The following is a 19,933-nucleotide window of genomic DNA, read 5'->3' as shown; positions in this document are numbered from 1 at the left end:
CTCTCGTCTCTGCTGTGTTGTATCTCTCCTCTCTCCTCTCTGCTGTGTTGTATCTCTCCTCTCTCGTCTCTGCTGTGTTGTATCTCTCCTCTCTCCTCTGCTGTGTTGTAGCTCTATTCTCTCCTCTCTCCTCTCTGCTGTGTTGTATCTCTCCTCTCTCGTCTCTGCTGTGTTGTATCTCTCCTCTCTCCTCTCTGCTGTGTTGTAGCTCTCCTCTCTCGTCTCTGCTGTGTTGTATCTCTATTCTCTCCTCTCCCCTCTCTGCTGTGTTGTATCTCTCCTCTCTCGTCTCTGCTGTGTTGTATCTCTCCTCTCTCCTCTCTGCTGTGTTGTATCTCTCCTCTCTCGTCTCTGCTGTGTTGTATCTCTCCTCTCTCGTCTCTGCTGTGTTGTATCTCTATTCTCTCGTCTCTGCTGTGTTGTATCTCTATTCTCTCGTCTCTGCTGTGTTGTATCTCTCCTCTCTCGTCTCTGCTGTGTTGTATCTCTCCTCTCTCCTCTCTGCTGTGTTGTATCTCTCCTCTCTCGTCTCTGCTGTGTTGTATCTCTCCTCTCTCCTCTCTGCTGTGTTGTATCTCTCCTCTCTCGTCTCTGCTGTGTTGTATCTCTCCTCTCTCGTCTCTGCTGTGTTGTATCTCTATTCTCTCGTCTCTGCTGTGTTGTATCTCTCCTCTCTCGTCTCTGCTGTGTTGTATCTCTCCTCTCTCGTCTCTGCTGTGTTGTATCTCTCCTCTCCTCTCTGCTGTGTTGTATCTCTCCTCTCTCCTCTCTGCTGTGTTGTATCTCTCCTCTCTCGTCTCTGCTGTGTTGTATCTCTCCTCTCTCCTCTCTGCTGTGTTGTAGCTCTATTCTCTCCTCTCTCCTCTCTGCTGTGTTGTATCTCTCCTCTCTCCTCTCTGCTGTGTTGTATCTCTCCTCTCTGCTGTGTTGTATCTCTCCTCTCTCGTCTCTGCTGTGTTGTATCTCTCCTCTCTCATCTCTGCTGTGTTGTATCTCTCCTCTCTCGTCTCTGCTGTGTTGTATCTCTCCTCTCTCATCTCTGCTGTGTTGTATCTCTCCTCTCTCATCTCTGCTGTGTTGTATCTCTCCTCTCTCGTCTCTGCTGTGTTGTATCTCTCCTCTCTCATCTCTGCTGTGTTGTATCTCTCCTCTCTCATCTCTGCTGTGTTGTATCTCTCCTCTCTCGTCTCTGCTGTGTTGTCTCTCCTCTCTCATCTCTGCTGTGTTGTATCTCTCCTCTCTCCTCTCTCCTCTCTGCTGTGTTGTATCTCTCCTCTCTCGTCTCTGCTGTGTTGTATCTCTCCTCTCTCGTCTCTGCTGTGTTGTATCTCTCCTCTCTCATCTCTGCTGTGTTGTATCTCTCCTCTCTCGTCTCTGCTGTGTTGTATCTCTCCTCTCTCATCTCTGCTGTGTTGTATCTCTCCTCTCTCATCTCTGCTGTGTTGTATCTCTCCTCTCTCGTCTCTGCTGTGTTGTATCTCTCCTCTCTCATCTCTGCTGTGTTGTATCTCTCCTCTCTCATCTCTGCTGTGTTGTATCTCTCCTCTCTCGTCTCTGCTGTGTTGTATCTCTCCTCTCTCATCTCTGCTGTGTTGTATCTCTCCTCTCTCCTCTCTGCTGTGTTGTATCTCTCCTCTCTCATCTCTGCTGTGTTGTATCTCTCCTCTCTCGTCTCTGCTGTGTTGTATCTCTCCTCTCTCATCTCTGCTGTGTTGTATCTCTCCTCTCTCGTCTCTGCTGTGTTGTATCTCTCCTCTCTCCTCTCTCCTCTCTGCTGTGTTGTATCTCTCCTCTCTCGTCTCTGCTGTGTTGTATCTCTCCTCTCTCCTCTCTGCTGTGTTGTATCTCTCCTCTCTCCTCTCTGCTGTGTTGTATCTCTCCTCTCTCGTCTCTGCTGTGTTGTATCTCTCCTCTCTCATCTCTGCTGTGTTGTATCTCTCCTCTCTCCTCTCTGCTGTGTTGTATCTCTCCTCTCTCATCTCTGCTGTGTTGTATCTCTCCTCTCTCGTCTCTGCTGTGTTGTATCTCTCCTCTCTCATCTCTGCTGTGTTGTATCTCTCCTCTCTCATCTCTGCTGTGTTGTATCTCTCCTCTCTCGTCTCTGCTGTGTTGTATCTCTCCTCTCTCATCTCTGCTGTGTTGTATCTCTCCTCTCTCGTCTCTGCTGTGTTGTATCTCTCCTCTCTCCTCTCTCCTCTCTGCTGTGTTGTATCTCTCCTCTCTCGTCTCTGCTGTGTTGTATCTCTCCTCTCTCCTCTCTGCTGTGTTGTATCTCTCCTCTCTCGTCTCTGCTGTGTTGTATCTCGGCCCTTTGTCCGTATTTGCTCTCCTGGCTCATTGGTTCATTCCTCCTCTGCTCCAGTGCTGCTTCCTGGCCGTCTGTGGCATTCATGCCATTCTTCACCCTGGCTGAACCTTTCCTTTCCTCCGCCTCTTCATCTCTCCTTTTTTCACTGTTATCCTGGGCGTGCCTGGCCCATTGACAAGGGTGAGATTATTTGCCAGGTTTCACATTCTGACAATTCTGACAACCAGAGAGGCAGTGGGAGCGTTTTTTAAAGTATGGTTTACGTTGCAGCTGTGCAAACGGAAAAATATTGGAGATTTTGATTAAAGTTCTTAACACAGTACTTTGATTTTATTACAGTGAAAGACTGTTTACTCATGATTACGCCACTCATGTTATCATAGGCAGTCAGAAAATTGGTATCACTATGATTTGCCTGTGTTTTTTATATATATATATATTTCCACTCTATGAGGTTGGAATAATACTGTGAATTTGTGAAAATGACGATAATGCCCTTTTAGTGTGGGAGCTGTTTGAAAAGACCGACCTGAAATTTTTGCTTGTTGGGGTTTTGGCCTGCCCGGTGACATCAGTTAATAGATCAATAAGAAAGAGTTCCCAAACCTCTCTGCCAATTAGAACTGGCTTCCAGTTTCCCCCTCCCCACTCTCAGACCACTCCCAGACATCCTAGCAAAAATGATTGTTTGAGAAATTGCACTTTACTAAGAAGCTATTTTTGTTTCTTTTTGACCATTTTAATTGAAAACATTCACAGTAAGGTACTTAATTGTTACCCAGAAATTATTTCAAATGAAGATAAAAATGGCTGCATTGAACCTTTTAAGATTGTTTCCCAAAATCCTGGTCCGATGTTGTGGGCTGGATCAACATCAGCACACCTCTAACTACATATTTGTTCAAAGTTCATTTCTAGCATTGAACATTTTCTGCACGGTGTGCGTCCCAACAATCTCTCCTTCTCCCAGGAACTGGGCACTCGTTCTACTACTTCTCACAAATGAAGGGAGGTGAACAAGGACACACAAGACACCACGTGACCCAACAACAGCAATGTGTCTGTTTAACACGTTCTCCCGCAGGAAGAACATCATCAAATAGTGTATTACTATTACTTGGCGTACCTTACATTCTATTATGTTCACCATAGCCAATGATTTACCTTGGTGAAGTAAGGTAGGGCTGTATTTGTGTCCGTTGGTCCACTGCCATATTAGCGCAGTTCTGTGAGATGGCACCGTTGGCATATGCTCATTGAGATAAACCTCTCGCCATAACAAAGTGGCTGGGTTGTTTTTCCCAGAGCCGAACACAGGCTCCCTACCTTTCTAAACGACACGACTAGAACACAACAGGGACTGGACAGATGATGGGAGTGAATTCCTCGGAATAGATTACGTGGAAGGAGGGGGGGAGTGAGAAAGGGGAAGAGAGGAGGGGCGGGAGAGGGAGGGAGAGAGAGTAGGGGGGGGGGGGTGGCAGAGAGAGAACAGAGTGAGAGTGAGTGAGTGAGAGAGAGGCGGACAGACGGACAGAAAAGCAGACTGACGGACGGACCGACTAGCAGACGGACAGACACAGACCAACCGACATACTCCTGAGAAAAGCAGTACTATAAATGAATATTGTTCCCGGCTCTATTTCGAGATCCATGACAAGTGTCAGTGGTCATTAAGGGACCATTGGGGGTGTGACTGTGTCTGGGCATGGAGGAACAGTTGGGCCTCGTGGACACCATAGCTAGGCTTACCACTGGGAGGGTGGCGTGAGGGCCGTCAGAGCAGGGATACCCCTTCAGAAAGAACACAGTGTCTCTTGCTGCACTCCCTGGGGAGTGTGTTTGTTGTGTGAGACTGAGTTGGGAGCCATGTCTGACTGTGCCAATTGGCCCACTGTGGTGCTGAATATTTTGCCCTCCCCAACCATGTGCTGGAATGTGCTGCCACAAGGACACAACAGTGTGACCTTAAACACACACACACACACGCGCGCGCCGAAGTAAGTGCGCAGTACTTCAGCTCATCCCCTTACAATAATGATGGATTACAAAGCTACACCAAGATCAAATATGACACAGAATTCAGGATCAGTATTTCACCAGAGATTAGAAGAGGACTGTTCGATTTTTTAATTTGAAGTGGTCAGTGATAGTGGTGGATTTGATCCCTGCAGGATAATGGCTCGCTCCCCTGACCAACAGCAGAGCTCGTAGACGACAGCAGCCCTCTCGTCCTTGCACGCTCCGAAGACTTGGCCAAAACTGCAGATGTATCGACGATAAACCTTTGATAAATAAGACGCTGTTTTCAAAAGGAGGCAACAACAAAAAAAGACCCCCCCAAGGCCTTAAATAGAAAAATACTTTAATACTTTAAGTTGTGAGAGGGAGGTTGAAGTAGATGTTTGTGCATAAAGGAAATGTCTTTGTAGCTTGTTCTTCACTGGGAAGGCTGAGAGTCTTGTGAAGGATCAGAGGTATCAGGCCCTAGATCCTGCTTATGGATATAGGAAGCAAGAATGTCTTTAACTAATACAGAGCAATAAAGGAACATAGCCAGGGCTTCATTTTACTCCTCTCCTTGGCTGTTTACTGCAAGTTTTGTGCAATAACACCCCTCTTCTCTCTCTCTCTCTCACTCTTTCTCCCTCCCCCTCTCTCTCCTCCTACCTTTCTCCCTCCCCCTCTCTCTCTCACCCTCCCCTTCTCTCCCCCTCCCTTTCTCTCCCTCTCTCTCTCCCTTCCCCTCTCTCTCTCCCTTCCCCTCTCTCTCTCCCTCTCTCTCTCCCTTCCCCTCTCTCTCTCCCTCTCTCTCTCCCTTCCCCTCTCCCTTCCCCTCTCTGCAGGTGTTTCATTCCTAATATCTATGCTGCTCTGTGTACAGCAGCCCTGGTGCCTCTCATCTGCCTGGTCGGGGTACTAGTGGTTTTCATCCATGCCTACCAGGTCACACAGCAGTGGAAGGCCTACGATGATGTGTACCGCGGACGCACCAACAGCTCAGGTATATTACCCCCCCACCCCACATACACACGCACACATACATGCATTCAAGAATACAAACGTGAATTCACACACAGTCTGCCCACTATGAGACTTATGGCATGGGTTGGAGCATCTAGCCACCTCCATGTCTCGAGTAACCAGACCAAGTCTGAAAACCAGCTCTATAGCAAATACATCCTCCACAGAGATACCTTTATTTTCCCGTCTCACCCATCTCCAACAACCCCTAGCAACCCCCACCGCAGCCCCCATGGCTGGCCCATCCACAGATGGTGGGCAGGATGTCCTTGTTCCAACACTCTGTGGTAGGTTCCCTGAAAAGCCTGTGGAGATTGCTTGTTACAACACACATCTAATCCCCAACCCAGGCTGTTGGACTATTTTTCACAATGGCCTGCAAAAACCACCCCGACACGCGCACGCTCATATCGCGTACAAAGCGAGCACGCGTCTGATCAGGCGCCATAGGGCAGCCTTGATTAAAGCTTTATGCAACATTCACTGCAGTGCAAAACACATGCGTGCATTGTGCACATCAGTACAAAACACATGTGTGCATTGTGCACATCAGTACAAAACACATGAGTATGCTACTCACTTGGATTTATGCAGAGTGGGTGGAGACACAGTTCCTTGCAAACAGAGGATATTCTGTACACACACACACACACACACACACACACACACACACACACACACACACACACACACACACACACACACACACACACACACACACACACACACACATTATCCCTGGCTTTTGTTCTGGTCCGTCGGTATCGTGAATCAAATCCCTCTCCATTGTTGCTAAGTATCTGTGTTTTGGTCGCTCCCTCCAATGACAAAGCAAAGCCTGAATTAGTGCGAGTCCTTTGGTTGGCAAAGCTGCCCATAACCTCCCCACAACACCGTGTGTGGTCTGTGCCACATTGTGTGTGTTAGTGATGCGGGGGTTAACTCATATCCCTGGTCCCTAAATGTCTTTGCTCTGCGATAGATGCAGAGATGACAGAGGGAACTTTAACAATGTCAGCTAGATTGAACCATTCATCCTGTCATTTATGACATTATCCTGGTGAGCAAGGGTTTATTTAGTACTCTGGGGCAACATATAAGAGAAACTGCATGTATCTAGTTATAGACAAGTTGACTAACATGTCGTTTACTAAAATGTTGGAAAATTATAAGCTGAAACAAAAAAATCCTGTACCCTTTGTCAAAACATAGTTTGTCTGTCTCTGACATTAGCCTGAAACACATTTTCTATGGGGTCTGGTGCAGGCCTCAAATCTTCACTTTATCTCATATAGTCGGGCGGCTGCGGATGGGTTATTAGCAACTACAGGTGGATGCGGGTGAACAAACAGCTACCTAATGGTTAAGCGTATTCGGACAGTAACCAAAAGGTTGCTGGTTCGAATCCCCAAGCCGGCAAGGTGGAAAAATCTGCCGTTCTGCCCTTGAGCAAGGCAGTTAACCCCAACAAAAACTGCTCCCCCGGGCGCCGATGACGTAGACGTCGATTAAGGCAGCCCTGCGCGCCTCTCTACCCCTCCCCTGGAGTGTGTTTGTGTGTCCGCTGTAGAGAAGGCAGAGCCACTGGCCCTAACAAACACACACCGGCTCACACACAGTCACGTCGTGCTGTAGTGGCTGACTCGGCATGCCTCTGACACTGCCGGCGTCTGTTCCTCAGCCTTAGAGCCCATGTACCTGCCTGTGCCCTACACCCTGAGGGGCACACTAACGCAGCCACACACACACACACACACACACACACACACACACACACACACACACACACACACACACACACACACACACACACACACACACACACACACACACACACACACACACACACACACACACACACACTCAAACACACACTCGGGGGGGGGGGGGGTTAGCACTAGAGTGAGGTCCATAAACAGGTTTTCAACAGCCTCTAAAACTCCTTATTTACACAGGCTGGATGAGAAATGCAATTTATTTGTGTTCTGAGGTGTTCTGATGTGAATGTGATATATGTGATTTATATTCACATATAGGATGGCTAGGCTGCCTAGGCCTTTTTAAAGACACTGCCGGTCAAACGTTTTAGAATATTTACTCCGTCAAGGGTTTTTCTTTACTTGTAATAGTGAAGACATCAAAACTATGGAATAACACATATCTGATCATGTAGTAACCAAAATAGTGTTAAACAATTCCAAAAAGATATTATATTTCAGATTATTCAAATAGCCACCCTTTGCCTCGATGGCAGCTTTGCACACTCTTGGCATTCTCTCAACCAGCTTCATGAGGCAGTCAACTGGAATGCATTTCAATTAACAGGTGTGCCTTCTTAAAAGTTCATTTGTGGAATTTCTTTCCTTCTTAATGCGTTTGAGCCAATCAGTTGTGTTGTGACAAGGTGGGGGTGGTATACAAGTAGGGGGGTATACAGAACACATCCCTATTTGGTAAAAGACCAAGTCCATATAATGGCAAGACCAACTCAAATAAGCAAAGAGAAACGAAAGTCCGTCATTACTTTAAGACATGAAGGTCAGTCAATATGGATAATTTCAAGAACTTTTCACGTTTCTTCAAGCGCAGTCGCAAAAACCATCAAGCGCTATGATGAAACTGGCTCCAATGAGGACCGTCACAGGAATGGAAGACCCAGAGTTACCTGTGCTGCAGAGGATAAGTTCATTAGAGTTTACTAGCCTCATAAATTGCAGCCCAAATAAATGAATCTCAACATCAACTGTTAAGAGGAGACTGTGCGAATCTGGCCTTCATGGTCGAATTGCAGCAAAGAAACAACTACTAAAGGACACCAATAAGAAGAAGAGACTTGCTTGGGCCAAGAAACATGAGGAATGGACATTAGACCGGAGGAAATTTGTCCTTTGGTCTGGAGTCCAAATTGGAGATTTTTGGTTTCATCCAAACCAACAGCTTTGATGGTGACACTGTCTGTGATTTATGTAGAATTCAAGTAACACTTAACCAGCATGGCTACCACAGCATTCTACAGCGATACGCAGCGATATATGTTTGACCTGTAGTGTATATTTATTTTCTTTACATATGATCTTGATGAGAAACATTTTCTGGTCCCATCATAGCCCATATAAAAAAATGTTCCCAGCTAGTTTATTAATGTGTCATTTGCTACAACTAAGGTCTGGAGCTGGTTAGGTTGGCTTACTTCCAGATCAGGAAGAACTTTGGGCCCCAGGGAACAATTTCCCACCTCCATCACTCTGGGACCTGTGGTGCCACATCTGAAATCACCACACAATGTTACAAGTGAAACAAAACATGTCCTATTTCTATGACCTATATTTGATATGGTTTTGGTATTGGAGATGGGCTTCCATAGTTTTACGTGCTGCTCAGACAGCGCCCTGGAGGACCACGGTCATCACATGCTCTTTGGACCAGGGGCACAACATTGAGGACACAACTGATCAAATCGAATGTATTCATATAGCCCTTCTTACATCAGCTGATATCTCAAAGTGCTTGTACAGAAACCCAAGCCTAAAACCCCAGACAGCAAGCAATGCAGGTGTAGAAGCACTTTACGACAAAAAGGCACTTTACTTTCTCACAGCTCTCTGCATCCTCATCCAACAGGACGGATAGCCTTTGAAAAACTTGAAAAGGGTTTGAAAATTGGGGGAAAATTACACTTTAAAGGTTTTATATATTTTTTTACATTTAGTCAGGAAATTGAGTTTGAGAAACCCTGTACTAGGCTATAGACTTTCTTCAGTAGGTCTGACTCTTCTATTAGGAAATGACTGGCTCATTTCAATATGAGGCTGATTCTCTAGGCTTGGATCTGTCTGTCTGGAGTTTATATAACTCAAGGTTGTAGGATGAGAAGCTGGCGAGAAGGCCTAGACTGATTCTCATTTGGGCTCAAAGAGGCTTGATGTGCAGACATGGCTACTGTAGTAGAGATAGAGAAGGTTTTTTTATCAGTGAGCCAGAGAGCACACTAAAGGGCCCTCTCCAGCATTATGATGCCCCTGGGTGCCACATGCAGATGAATGCTACTCTAATGGTCGGCATGGAGGTACCGCTGAATGTTTCAAATGTTTCAGCCAATCAGGGTTGAGAGCCTTGGGAACCAGAAGTGTTGGGTGTCATGGATGACTGGAGTTACTGTGTAGAGATGCCAAGCCTCTTGGTAAATTCTGTTATTGACGAGTGGGACTAACAGGACAGATCACTGAACCTGTCTCTTCATATTAGCTTCCAGACTCATAGTCTCATTCACTGGCACTGTTTCTATGACAGATTTCAACTCTGCAAACGCTTGTGCTCTATTCGACATTTGTAAATGGCATTTTCTTTTTCAAGACATATAGCGTATAAAACTGTCGTCCATCGGCGTTTCCGTTTCTCAAATGATTCACAGAATGATTTCAGTTTATCTGGCTCATGTCGTGGGCTCACTCCCCTCTGATGACCACTGCTATTGATGGTGGGAGAGAGCGAGTGAGAACAACAGAGGAGCCTGTTGGAATGCTGATGTAATCATTGTGAGACGAGAGGAGGTGACGGACACCATTCCCTCTGCTCCTTTACCAGGACCGGACTGCTGCTGAGATAAGCACAGGCCTCCACTTATTTCACATCTGCCTGGCCCTGACCCGCAGGTACAGCTCTGAAAGTGCTGTGAGATATGCCACGGCCTCTGACGTCACTCACATTTGATGCCGTGTCGGTGTGAGTCTGCAGACATACTCTACTCTACAGCCAGGTGTGGAATGCAGCGTCGGTGTGAGTCTGCAGACATTCTCTACTCTACAGCCAGGTGTGGAATGCAGCGTCGGTGTGAGTCTGCAGACATACTCTACTCTACAGCCAGGTGTGGAATGCAGCGTCGGTGTGAGTCTGCAGACATACTCTACTCTACAGCCAGGTGTGGAATGCAGCGTCGGTGTGAGTCTGCAGACATACTCTACTCTACAGCCAGGTGTGGAATGCAGCGTCGGTGTCAGGCTCGTTACCTTGCAGTAGGACCAGATGTGGTGCATTTAGCGGATGGGATAAAGAAACGTCTTAGATAACATGTGCGGAAGAACCGAAGACATCCTGTGTATGCTAAACGTTTATTCGGCATTTCAGTCCCACAGACCACCTTGATCAAGGCATGTGCATGATTCTGCGCTTCCAGTGTTGGTTGTGTTGTACAGACTGAGGTGCAGTACCAACATGATAATCGTAGGAAAACGTCATCCTGTCACATCACCATATATGAAAACGTCACAAATAATGACGTTTTTCTTCTCTCTCAATACATTGGATTCAATGGGAAAAGATGCGTCAAATGGTTGACGTTTCTGTCAATACATTGGATTCAATGGGAAAAGATGCGTCAAATGGTTGACGTTTCTGTCAATACATTGGATTCAATGGGAAAAGATGCGTCAAATGGTTGACGTTTCTGTCAATACATTGGATTCAATGGGAAAAGATGCGTCAAATGGTTGACGTTTCTGTCAATACATTGGATTCAATGGGAAAAGATGCGTCAAATGGTTGACGTTTCTGTCAATACATTGGATTCAATGGGAAAAGATGCGTCAAATGGTTGACGTTTCTGTCAATACATTGCTTTCAAAGGGAAAAGATGAGTGTCACAGGGATTAGAGTGAGACATACAGACAGACTTACAATTCTATGGGCAAATTATTGAGAGGCTCGGTCAGACAGGCAGGCAAAAACATGACAGGGTGCCATTTTGAGCTTGCTACTGCGTGCAATTGAGACTCCACTACACACGATTCCTCCAACTGTACTTATTGTATATATGCCACAGTAATTAGAGGAGTCACGATGCAATCACTGACCCTAGACAGGCTGTCACCAGCCATGGGAGTGGTTATACAAACAGCTGACCACCTCCTAATCCCAAATTACAGCCAATGGTTACGTACTCTGTGTATTCTAAGGGAAAGGACGGATCAAATCTGTCTATCCACCACTTGCTTTGGCCCCGAGATGTCGTACTGTTGGCCACAATTTTCAGCTCACGTTATTGCTACAACACATATTTTATTAGGCCTTCCCCTTATTGTCAGACTTTCCAAGAGTGAGGCCTTTACAGCTGGCACTAGCGTTTTGATAGCCTTTTTTTAAGTACAGTGTTGAGTATGATGTTGTTATCTAATGTGTATTGCCCCCCCCCATTCTTATCATTGCACTGTTAACAGTACTTAGCAACCACGCTATTGGATTGGACGGGTAGCACCCACGCAATGTTATCATTATGCAATGTCATTTTCTTGCTGCTTCACACAGAATGGAAATGACTGACAATTTGATAGCATAAGCGGACACCCAGCTGTAAAACCATGGCGACGGTTGTGTTCCAAACCCATTGACCCTATCAAAGCATGGCGTTTTATAGATTACAAGACGATACATATATTGCCAGCCTAGCTTGTTCATGTGTTTTAAAACTTTTTTTTTTTTAGAGGCAACAGAGTCTGGTCCACAGAGGGATATTATTACAGCATTTAATTAGGCCAATGTTCTTATCTTGTCTTTATTCATTCTATGAATTATTTCTGTTATTATACATGTTAGGAAGACTGGTGTTGGGATTTATTTTTTTTCAAACGGCAAACACACGGTAGCAGTACTTGGAGTTCCCCTTGACTTGAAGTCCACAGTGGAACTTGTGGGTCTGCCATTTAGGTGTGATGACAAGTTACATTTCCCTCCTAGCTCACTCTTCCATGTTAACACAGCAGCCCAGAGCGGGCCTGTAGCCAGACCTATTGGGCTGCCCAGCCACAGGACTCACAGAAGAGGGCTTGGGGAAAGAGTTTTGCAAGACCACACAAACACACAGCAACGAGCGCACGTACGTGCACACAAACATACACGCATACGCACGCATATGCACGCACGCACGCACACACACACACACACACACACACACACACACACACACACACACACACACACACACACACACACACACACACACACACACACACACACACACACACACACACACACACACACACACACACACACACACAAACAAACACATGGGGCAAACAAACACATGGGGCACGAACAGACCCACATCTATTCATAACCCCAGTATTATTCAATTATTCCTGTGTTGCTAGTGAACTTAATTGAACCCAAGCCTAGGGTCCAGTGTAGGGGTATGCTGTGTTGTGTTGTGTGTATTGTTACAGCTGATAACCCCTCTGTGACCGTATCGTCAACACCATCTTGGGTTTCGGCTCACTTGTTTGTGTTGAACTCCCATCCTCCACACAGTTTGTCTTCTCACACTGAGAAGCCAGTCAGTCCAAATACACAGGGAACATACAGTGCATTCGGAAAGTTTTCAGACCCCTTGACTTTTTCCACATTTTGTTACGTTTCAGCCTTATTCTAAAATGTATTAAATTATTTTTGTCCCTCTTCAATCTACACACAATACCCCATAATGACAAAGCAAAACAGATGTTTATATGGAAAGGTATAACAAATATAAAACTGAAATATCACATTAACATAAGTATTCAGACCCTTTACTCAGTACTTTGTTGAAGCATCTTGGCAGCGATTTCAGCCTTGAGTATTCTTGGGTATGACACTACATGCTTGCACACCTGTATTTGGGAAGTTCCTCCCATTCTCTGCAAATTTTCTCAAGCTCTGTCAGGTTGAATAGGAAGCGTCGCTGCACAGATATTTTTAGGTCTCTCCAGAGATGTTTGATCGGGTTCAAGTCCGAGCTCCGACTGGGTCACTCAAGGACATTCAGAGACTTGTTCTGAAGCCACTCCTGCGTTGTCTTGGCTGTGTGCTTAGGGTCGTTGTCCTGTTGGAAGGTGAACCTGCGCCACAGTCTGAGGTCCTGAGCACTCTGGAGCAGGTTTTCATCAATGATCTCTGTACTGCTCCGTTCATCTTTCCCTCAATCCTGACTAGTCTCCCAGTCTCTGCCGCTGAAAAACATCGCCACAGCATGATGCTGCCTCCAACAGATGTGACGCTTGGCATTCAGGACAAAGTTCAATCTTCATTTCATCAGACCAGATCATCTTGTTTCTCATGGTCTGACAGTCCATTAGGTGCCCTTTGGCAAAATCGAAGAGGGCTGTCATGTGCCTTTTTCTGAGGAGGGGCTTCCGTCTGGCCACTCTACCATAAAGGCTTGATTAGTGGAGTGCTGCAGAGATGGTTATCCTTCTGGATGGTTCTCTCATCTCATCAGAGGAACTCTAGAGCTCTGTCAGCGTGACCATTGGGTTCTTGCTCACCTCCCTGACCAAGGCTCTTCTCCCCGGATTGCTCAGTTTGGCCTGGCGGCCAGCTCTAGGAAGAGTCTTAGTGGTTCCAAATTTCTTCCATATAAGAATAGTGGAGTCCACTGTGTTCTTGGGGACCTTCAATTCTGCAGAAATGTTTTAGTACCCTTCCCCAGTTCTGTGCCTCATCAGAATCCTGCCTCTGAGCCCTACGGACAATTCCTTTGACCTCATGGCTTGGAATTTGCTCTGACATGCACTGTCAACTGTGGGACCTTATATAGACAGTTGTGTGCCTTTCCAAATCATGTGCAATCAGTTGAATTTACCACAGGTGGACTCCAATGAAGTTGTAGAAATATCTCAAGGATGATCAATGGAAACAGGATGCACCTAAGCTCAATTTCGAGTCTCGTAGCAGGGGGTCTGAATACTAATGTAAATAAGGTGTTAGTGTTTTTATTTTTAATCTATTTGCAAAACTTCTAAAACTCCATTTTTATTTTGTCATTATGGGGTATTGTGTGTAGGTTAATGAGGATTTTTTTTAAATCAATTTTAGAATAAACCAGTATGTAACTAAATGTCTATAAGGGGAAGTGGTCTGAATACTTTCCGAATGCACTGTAGCCCTATCCTCTCCTCTTCTGATCTTGGCAAGGAAAGGGATCTCTCTATTTCCAGTGGAAGCTGCGGGAAAAAGTTTTTAAACCGGCTTTTTATATAAAAATGGGCACATTTTGTCTATTAAGGTCCGTTCTGCATTCAAGGTTGTACAGTAAGATAAGATAAGATAAGGACTATATTATCTCCATGGGGAAGTGATGGAAAGCACCCTGCCGCTCCTCTCTCCCATCCCTGTGGACCCAGCAGACCAGCCATTCCTTCCCAGCAGGCTTTTGGAACCTGCTCCCACTGTGGGACCTCCTACCAAGACCACAGCCAGGAATGTGCTTACACTGGTGGAAAAAACCAAGGAGGGAGGAGCGGAGAGGGATGCAGATGTGTGAGAGAGGCAGAGAGAGAGAGCGTGAAGGAAGTGCGAGTTTATGATAGCGTGAGATCGGAGGAAAGTGGGGGGGGAAGGATCGCACGGAATGATAGAAATATGGAAAACTGGCACACAGAGGTGGAAGAAGAAGAGGGAGAGAGCAGACAAGGTGGTGGATGTGGCACCTATGTGTAGGCTATTTGCTTAGCCCTGGGCCCGTGCCCTGTGTTTCCTGCCCAGTTGTGAAGTGGACTGAACAGTGTGCCCTACATTTAACCAGCACTGACGGCTTGTGTTCTGCTGTACTGTGATACCCATGCACAAGTTTGAGTCTTCCAGTCACCACTTGCTCCTTGCTTCTTCCCCTCATCACCTTTCGATATCACTAAGCTCCGCACATCACCCGCAACACACTCCACCCCGGGCCGGCAGAGAGTCTCCCCAGTAACAGTCAGGAGAAGAAAAAACAGAGTGCACTGGTCAACATCCAGCTACAATCAACACACAGACTGAGACTGGGGGATCAAAGGACCACATCTGCATTGGCGTTGAAAACAAATGGTAATAGGGATTTATTATCCTGGGTCTGGCTAGTTAACGTGGAACACTCTGTTCTCAACAGGCAAGAACACACACTAATGGGAGCGTGCTCATGTAAATGTCAGATCCCTTCCTCTCTGTATGTGCTCATTGTGTCCAGGCACTACATTTTCATTAGTTCAACGCTGAGCTAGAAGAGAATGCTGGAGGACATAACATGAATGTACTGTATTATGTTTGTGCTACCCAATGTCCAACATTGTAGGGTAAGGTATTTTTTTTAGGCGAACTGTGGAGTCATGCCTCTTCTTGAATTCGTGAGGGAACTGCAGGTTGTCCGCAAGTTTTAGAGGATAAAAAAGAAATACAAAAATCGAAATACAAATTGTTTCTAAAAGTAATAATAGGCCTTTAATTAGTTACCTTCACTGCTAAATGGACTAAATTTGACCGAATGTATTTTATGTTATGTAAAAAAAATATATATATGTGACTCTGTGAATGGTGGTTCTCAAGAGCTTTTGAGGGTGATTTGGAAGGGGAAAGGTTGGCAACCATTGTCCTAGTTAAGGTTAGGACTGGGGTAGGGGAAGCTGATCCTAGATCTGTACCTCTCAGCATCAACTGAGAGTGGTTCAAGGTCAGTGCACTTGCTTCAGTAGGTTAAGAAATGGGCTAAAGTCCCTCTGAGGGGCGGGCTAAAGTCCCTCTGCTCCAACATGCTGAAATCAAGGCTTCTAATTTCACCATAGATCTGTTGCAAGTCTCTAGTGAACCCCCCAAGACTTAACCCACACATACATGTACTTTACATACACACAGACTCTCACACACACTCAGTCTGACCAAAAATATTGCCAACATTGTTTTTACTTTATTTTATTATATATATATATAAAAAATATTTTACAAATAAAAAAATATATATATATCCACTTTTTTGGTGGGGGACTCGGCGCCAGCTTTCTAAACTCGCAGTAATCAAGGTTGAATTTGAGCTTTAGTTTTGGCCCCCATTGATTTTGTTAGTCAGTCACTTAGATATCACATTAAAAAATATGGCAAAATGTGTAGAATTGCACAAAATGAACACCAAAACTAAAACATTTCCCATCCCTGGTTTAGAGTGTAGTTCGGAGGTTAGCTTCATGGAGTACTTTTAGGGACCAGATGCAATTTGGACAAGAGAGAGGCTGCTTTCTGGTCAACAGCCCTGTCATTGTGTAGATGGTCTTTGTGCTTATCTCTCTCTCTCTCTCTCTCTCTCTCTCTCTCTCTCTCTCTCTCTCTCTCTCACTCTCTCTCACTCTCTCACTCTCTCTCTCACTCACTCACTCTCATCTATCGATGCGCCCTTTAGTTAGAGTGAGTTAGCTGAGCAGTTGGCACAGATTGTGTGTGTTCGTGCGTGCGTGCGACGGGTGTACTGTACTTGGCAACCCCGGTGCCAGGATCTGTGACCTACAGTATAAAGTGTGTTGATTAAGAGAGGCTTCATTAATCAACCTCAAGGGCCTGGTCTGCTGCCTGCTGCCCCAGATCCAGCTCACTACTCTATACTGGACCAGAGCACTGGGATGATGGACCAGAGCCAGACATGGAGAGAGAGCAGGGATCAGAGCGCTCTGACCTTCTGGAAAGCTCCCAATTTCTGATTGTGAAATAGGCTGATGTAATTTATTTAATTCTAAGAATGATCTGTCTGCGTGTATGTGCATGCGTGCATCTATGCATGCATGCATGTGTGTCTCTCTGAGTGTCTGTGTGTCTTAACTGTGCATTAAGTGTTCCCTGTTGTGTGTGCTGCAGAGGTGCCCATGGTGCTGTACCTGTTTTCCCTGGTGTCCCTGGTGTGGCTGTGGGCAGGACTACACATGGGCTACGGATACCTGTGGATGCTCATCCTCTACGTCATCTTCAACTGCCTGCTGGTAAGACCTTTTTGTCATTATCTCCATCATCATTGTGTGTGTCGTCATCCAGACATGTTTTGCACGGTAAAATCACAAGACTTAATTGAACTCCTATATGGGTCCCTCTCCCATTTTATGTTGAAACTACTCTGGTCATGGTGTTGATATTTTTGGAGTTAAAACAACATTAAATGGAGTAAATATCCTACTCGCAGGGAGCTAGCTGCTAAACTAACTTAGCAATCAGGGAAAAATTGCTGACATGGGCTAATTGACGGACTGTCAGTGACCGACATAAACAAGAGAAAAACTGCTGGTGCACAACCAAATCTCTAAATCGCACCTTGTGAAATCTACTATTTGAACTCGCAACAGTAAGTTGAGACCCTGACTGAGTTTTTAAAACATCCCTGAACTACACCATGTTAACTGGAACATCTATCTCATTAACGGTTGCTATAAATCCAAACCCTTACGGATTGGGTTAGTTTAGATAAAATGTTATTTTCTTTGTGTAGCGTAAGATCAAAAACAATGAATGTACGTGTGAAAACACAGATATTGAAACAAACAATTGTAAAAAATCAACCTGCAACAGAGCATGCTGGGAAATATTGACAATGAGTCCCCTCCCACATCTATGCATAACTCCATAGATTGAACTCTGTCTCTGGTTACACTTAATGGAGTTCAAAGTACTCTGTCCCAATCAACTCCAGTTATCAACACTGACTCCAGGGATCTTATCACTCTCTTGAGGGTTAAGATAACTCCCGGTAGAGTCAATCTAACCCTAATGTTCATAACACTGTGATTTCCACTAACCTTGATTTACTGTCTAGTGCCTTGAATCTCTCTATTGCAGTCAAAACTGGAGGGAAACCTGATTTAGTTTTGTAAATGTTACTACAGAGCACCAAGTACTTCCTGGATTGTAGACATTGGCGTAATAACACTCCTACGGTTTCTGTTTGTCAGTGTGTGTGAGTTCAGAATAGCCTCCCTCTATCTATCGTTGCTCAGCCTCTGGAGACCTTGGAGGTCGGCACACTTGTACTATATATTGATCCCTCAATATGTTTATAATATATAATTGTGTATGTGTGTGCGTGCCTTGATGTGTGTGTGCTTGCGCATGTGTGTTTGCGTCTTGATGTGTGCTTGCATGAGTGCGTGTGTGGTGAAGGGTATTCGAGGACTTTGAAGCCATCCTTTGATGTCTGGCCCAGGCAGGGTGGAAAAGCTCTTCTTGGAGGCTATCACAGATAACATATCTTCGAAGAGTGACATCGCCCAGGCCAGACCACTCTCTCAGTACTCTCAGTACAGTGTGGGAATGCATATCAGAGAGCGTGAGAGAGAGGAGAGATAACTATATCATCAGATATTTCCGTAGGACTGTATAGTCTACAGCCAATAGCATGAATATCTCGTTTTTTTAAACGGTTGCGTAACTGACAATGTGTTGGAGATGTTTGAACTGTTCAACCCCACTTCATTGTCTGACCTCCGAAGGGCTATTGCTTGCTAGTTGAGGGTAGATTCCTCACTCATAAAGCAACCGCATCATTTGAAAAGGACATGTTGTAAAAGCATTCAAATGGTTGAGTTAGGTAGGCAGTGGACTGGACAGTGGAATAATTGGTTCTTTCAGGCCAGTCCTTGTGAATGTCTCTGCTAGCTGTCACTTTCTTCAAGACGTCATCTGTCCATTAAGTGTGTCACACCGGACCCTAGTGATATGTAGCGTATGCACGTGAAAGACGACAGAAGCACACTAAAGTCAACCCGGGGCTTTAATGAGTGCAGACATGATGTCATTATGACAATAGCTGAGATAACACAACACCTATAAGCACATGCCATGTACGTCATAGGATGCCACCTTTCCAACGAGTCAGTTTGTAAAATTTCTGCCCTGCTAGAGCGTCCCCGGTCAACTGTAAGTGCTGTTATTTTGAAGTGGAAACATCTGGGAGCAACAACGGCTCAGCCTGGCAGTGGTAGGCCACACAAGCTCACAGAACGGGACCGTCGAGTGCTGAAGCGCGTAGCGGGTAAAAATAATCTGTCCTCGGTTGTAATACTAACTACCGAATTACGAACTGCCTCTGGAAGCAACGTCAGCACAATAATTGTTTGACGGAAGCTTAATGAAATGTGTTTCCGAGGCCAAGCGTCAGCTGGAGTGATGTAAAGCTCCCCGCCATTGGACTTTGAAGCAGTGGAAATGCGTTTTCTGGGGTGATGAATCATGCTTCACCATCTGGAAGTCCGACAGACTAATCTGGGTTTGGCTGATGCCAGGAGAACGCTTCCTGCCCGAATGCATAGTGCCCACTGTAAAGTTTGGTGGAGGAGGAATAATGGTCTGGGATTGTTTTTCATGGTTCGGGCTAGCCCCTTAGTTCCAGTGAAGGATAATATTAACGCTACAGCATACAATGACATTCTAGGCAATTCTGTGCTTCCAACTTTGTAGCAACAGTTTGGGGAAGGCCCTTTCCTGTTTCAGCATAACAATGCCCCTGTGCACAAAGCGAGGTCCATACAGAACTGGTTTGTTGAAATCAGTTTGGAAGAACTTGACTGGCCTGCACAGAGCCCTGACCTCAACTCCATCGAAACACCTTTGGGATGAATTGGAACGCCGACTGCGAGCCAGGCCTAATTGCCCAACATCAGTGCCCGAACTCACTAATGCTCTTGTCGCTGAATGGAAGCTAGTCCCCGCATTAATATTCCAACATCTAGTGGCTGTTATAGCAGCAAAGGGGGGACAACTCCATATTAATGCCCATGATTTTGGAATGAGATGTTTGACGAGCAGGTGTCCACATGCTTTTGGTGATGTGGTGTATTTTTACAAATTCCCCTG

At 45.5% G+C, this 19,933-nt stretch overlaps 1 protein-coding gene across 1 annotated transcript in view; it reads left to right on the top strand.

Annotated features, from left to right (window-relative positions):
- adgrv1 (adhesion G protein-coupled receptor V1) overlaps window positions 1-19,933 on the top strand; it is a 230,300-nt gene that overhangs the window by 196,044 nt on the left and 14,323 nt on the right. Inside the window, 2 exon segments of the mRNA XM_046350008.1 lie at window positions 5,155-5,312; window positions 16,952-17,073. Coding sequence (XP_046205964.1) covers window positions 5,155-5,312; window positions 16,952-17,073 — 280 coding nt within the window.

The sequence above is a fragment of the Oncorhynchus gorbuscha genome, linkage group LG05, assembly GCF_021184085.1.
Source record: "Oncorhynchus gorbuscha isolate QuinsamMale2020 ecotype Even-year linkage group LG05, OgorEven_v1.0, whole genome shotgun sequence".
NCBI classification, from domain to species: Eukaryota; Metazoa; Chordata; class Actinopteri; order Salmoniformes; family Salmonidae; genus Oncorhynchus; species Oncorhynchus gorbuscha.
This window is presented reverse-complemented; position numbering and strand designations above follow the sequence as displayed.